Source organism: Nanorana parkeri, unplaced genomic scaffold, assembly GCF_000935625.1.
Source record: "Nanorana parkeri isolate BGI_ZX_2015 unplaced genomic scaffold, ASM93562v1 scaffold510, whole genome shotgun sequence".
Classification (NCBI taxonomy): Eukaryota; Metazoa; Chordata; class Amphibia; order Anura; family Dicroglossidae; genus Nanorana; species Nanorana parkeri.
The window spans coordinates 987483-992020 of record NW_017306778.1 but is presented as its reverse complement, the minus strand read 5'-3'; the positions used below and the strand labels follow the sequence as shown (position 1 = coordinate 992020).

At 39.9% G+C, this 4538-nt stretch overlaps 1 protein-coding gene across 1 annotated transcript in view; it reads left to right on the top strand.

Annotated features, from left to right (window-relative positions):
- Positions 1-294: 294 nt before the first annotated feature.
- Positions 295-4538, top strand: part of CDK18 (cyclin dependent kinase 18) — a 100639-nt gene continuing 96395 nt past the window's right edge. The window contains 1 exon segment of the mRNA XM_018561251.1: positions 295-316. Coding sequence (XP_018416753.1) covers positions 295-316 — 22 coding nt within the window.

Genomic DNA, 4538 nt, shown 5'->3' with positions numbered 1-4538 from the left:
AGGTTATAGAATGGTTGAAAACCGACAATGAAGCAACTATTTTAGTGTGCAGTGGTCAATTACATATTTCTGTTAACACAGATTAACTTTAAAATTAACCTGCTGAGATATAAATATGGGAGCTGCCATCACTGACTTATTTTTAAAAGTGCAAGTTTAGTGGCTATCATTGCCTACACTGCTTAATTAATCACTGACCTGGCACAAGTGAATTTATATCAAGTTTCTAACTTGGCTTCATGCTTAATCTGGGTCACTGAGTCACAAAATAGTGCAGTAATTAAATATCATAGTATGGTACACATTGTCAAGAATGGTAAGTAAGCAGCATTGAATTGAATGATTGCCATACATGTTTTTATAACCATTATAATTGTAGAAAATACTTTTGTCTCTACCCGGGTATATGCATACTGAGACTGCCGAACTTATCATATTATTCTGAAGCTGGTTGATGCCTTTAAAGACCTAGTGGAGGATGCCATGGCACTGCTAATTACAGTCCAATATGCTGTTTACGCAGAGTGATAATTCCCATTAATGTAGATGGATGCTGGGTAAAGCATTCTTATAAGGATAAGGGTCTGGTATGAATTTTAGAGAGGAAACCCTCCCCATTTATTTATTTTTTGCTTGCTCCCGAACTTGTTATTTAAAGAAATTGTGTCCCGCTACCCACTAAACAGTGTTTTTTTTGTGGGGGGGGAGGGGGTTTGCATTAGTACATGCCCCAATTACAGTGCCCAGCTGCCCTTTTTTAACAAAATCTTGCAAATTATAAGGTTCAGCTCTCATAGACATCAACAAGGCCCGGACGTTATGTTCGGGGTTCACAGATTTTTTTCAAGTGTTCAGCAGTACTCCAGAAAACCGAATTTTGCTTGATTTGCTCATCTCTACTAGAGACAAAACAGAAGATGATGAACAAGTAAACATATCAAGTGCAATAAACTAGATATTCTAAGACACTGTTCCCAGAATAAAGTAATTCTCATCTGCAAGTTAGTTATGTCGGTAGGGTTACATAGTATTTGAGGTTGAATAAAGACACAGGTCCTTCAAGTTCAACCTATTGTGTGTATGTATGCGATTGTGTATGCGTGTGTACTGGTCCCCGTGTGATCTTGTTTTTAAGACTACCTGTACCCCTGTATGGTATGGTCTCTGAGGAAGGTGTCTAAATGATTTTTGAATGATTCAACACTCTTGGCTGATACGACTAATTGTTTATTGCTGATGTTGCCATTACCACTGAACATCTTGTACATCAAAATCATGTCCCCTCTAAATCGACTCACTTCTAGCGCGAACATGTTTAAATTTAGTAACCTTGTCTCATAACTTTGGTCCTCCATCCCCTTAATTAGTTTAGTTGCCCTTCTGTGCACTCTCTCCAGCTCAAGGACATCCTTTCTGTGGATTGGTGACCAAAACTGGACTGCTTACTCCAGATGAGGCCGAACTAGTGATCTATAAAGTGGCATAAATATAGCTTTGTCTCTACAGTACATTCCTTTTTAATACAAGACAGTATTCTGCTCGCTTTGTTTGCCGCAGCCTGGCATTGCAAGCTATTGTTCAATTTGTGGTCTACTATAACCCCCAAATATTTTTCCATTTCTGACTTCCCTAGTGGAGTTCCCATTAATGTGTATTCCTCTTGCCTATTTTGAACCCCAAAGTGCATTACTTTTCATTTATCGACATTAAACCTCATCTGCCATAAAGTTGCCCACTCCCCTATTTTATCCAGGTCCTCCTGTAGTGTTATAATGTCTAAGCCCAAGTCTATTACCCTCCTGATTTTAGTATCATCAGCAAACACAGAAACATGGCTATTGATGCCCTCCCCCATATTGTTAATAAACAGATTAAACTATATGGGGCCTAGCACAGAACCCTGGGGCAGGCCACTCATGACCCTAGACCAATATGAAAAAATGTATCAATACTGTCTGGACACGTTCCTGTAGCCAGTTCTCTATCCATGTGCACAACATTTGATCTATGAACATAGAGCTCAGCTTGTGTATTAAGTGTTTATGTGGTACTGTGCCAAACGCTTTTGAAAAATCCAGATATATCACATCCAGCGGGCTCCCTCCATCCAGATCTCTACTCACCTCATGGTAGAATGAACTTATTTCCAACCATGCTGATTATCATTTATTATACCATTGTCACGAACAAACTCCACTAAATAGTCCTTTATCATTCCCGCTAACAGTTTGCATACTATTGATGTTAGACTGACCGGTCTGTAGTTCCCAGGTTGTCATCTTGACCCTTTTTTGAATATCGGTACTACCGTAGCTTTCCGCCAGTCACTTGGTACCTTACCAGTCATTATGGAGTGCTTGAAAATAAAGGCATTACGGTCTCGCTATAACCTGGCTAAGTTCAAGTACCTTGGGGTGCAGGTTATCTGATCCTAATGCTTTATTTGCATTACATTTTTCAAGTCTTTGTTGAACCCCGGCTACTGTCAACCACTGTGGTATCTTTTGCACTGAGCTACTCACATTCTTATCTACATTAAGCACGTCTTTTTCCAGAGTGTATACTGATGAGAAAAAATAATTCAACACCTCGGCCCTCTCCCTGTTGTTTATGATTAATCTCCCGTTCTCATCTTTTATTGTGCCTATCTGCTCTTTTATTACCCTTTTACTGTTTATATATTGGTAGAATTTTTTGGGGTTCATCTTACTGACTGTGTCTATATGCTTTTTATACTCTATTTTAGCTGCCTGGATCTCATGTTTACATCTCTTATTACATTCCTTGTAGTTCCAGAATGGCAATGCAGTCCCTTCCATCTTATATTTTTTAAATGCAATGCTCTTGTCTTTTATGTGTTTTTTTATTTAGCCATGCAGGCTTAGTTCTTGATCTTTTATTTTTGTTACCCAATGGTATGCACTTAGTAATGGCATTATGTTATGTATTCTTAAAACAATCCCACTTCTCGTCAGTGTTCAGTATTATAAATAAGTTGTCTAATTTGGTGTCGCCTACTAGGTGGCGCAGCTTATCAAAGTTTGCCTTTCTGAAGTGCAGTGTTCTTTTCAGACCAACATACTTCTCTTTTCTGTACCCAATATTAAAAGTAATCGCCTTGTGATCACTATTACCCAATGTCACCCTAATCGCTATGTCTGCAACTGTGTCCGCATTATTGGAAATTATTAAATCTAGTATAGCATTCTTCCTAGTTGAACCTTTAACCATCTGATTCATGAAATTGTCCCGCAACAGGTTCAGAAAACGGCCAGCCTTTATCGAATGAGAGGTTCCATTTGACCAATCAATGTCCAGATAGTTAAAGTCACCCACTACAACAACATTTCCCACTTTCCCAGCTATTTCTATTTGGGAATGTAGGTGAGCCTCCTCCTCTTCCCCATTTTCAGGGGTTTACAACACAACCCCACAATTATTTTACGACTAGCATCAGTCTTATCTAGTTCTAGCAACAAGGAGTCTACACCATCACGACTCTCTGTCATGAGGTCCTCTCGTATATGCACAGTTAGATTTTTTTTTACATATATGCATACCCCCCCTTCTACCAACCCTGTCCCTTCTGAACAGGCTATATCCTTGTAAATTGGTAGCCCTGTCATGTGTGCTGTCTAGCCAAATTTCTGTTATTCCCACTATATTGAAGTCCTCCTCGAGTAGCATAACTTCGAGCTCCTCTAATTTGTTTGCTAGACATCTAGCAATAGTGTACAGACATTTTAGTTTGGTGCTAGTTTGGGTTACCTTATTACTCATTTCTGGCGCCCCAATACTTTTTTTAATTAAACCTTGGTATGGTTGATACATTACTAATTAGATTTACCGGAATTATTAGATTAACTATATTGACTGGAGTGAGCCCTCTATCCCCTTTGCATTACTGGCCTCTGTATTAATTGCCCTCTGTTTAAATATAGTCCTTGCAGATTCAAAGTGAAAACTGAATGAAAAGTAATACATTTCTTGTGAAAGCTCTGATTTTTTCTACATTGGGCAATATTTGTAGTTCTATCCTGCGGCAGGAACTCCTGTTATTATATTTCCATATAAACAACTTACCGTATTTTTCACTCCATAAGACGCACTTTTTTCCCCCCAAAAGGAAGGGGAAAATGTGCCTGCGTCTTATGGAGCGAATCCCGACGCCCGAGACATGCAGTTTCGGGCGCCGGGCGAGTAGTAGGAGCCACTGTTTGTTTAATACGAGTGATCTAATGAGATCACTCGTATTAAAAACGAGCAGCGGCGACGATCGAGATCACCATAGAGCAGACGAAGAACGGACTTTCTTCGTCTGCTCTGTGTGATCACTGAGACCGTGGCGATGTAACCACAGCGCCACCTGTCTCAGCGGTCACTAACTGCAGCTTCTGTCACAGCTTCTGTCATAAAAGCTGTGACAGAAGCTACGGTCTGTCAAGTGCTCCATAAGGCGCGCCAGACCTCCCTGTGTCCTATGGTCCAGTGCGTCTTATGGAACGCAAAATACGGTATATTTAGACAGGTCGAGATAA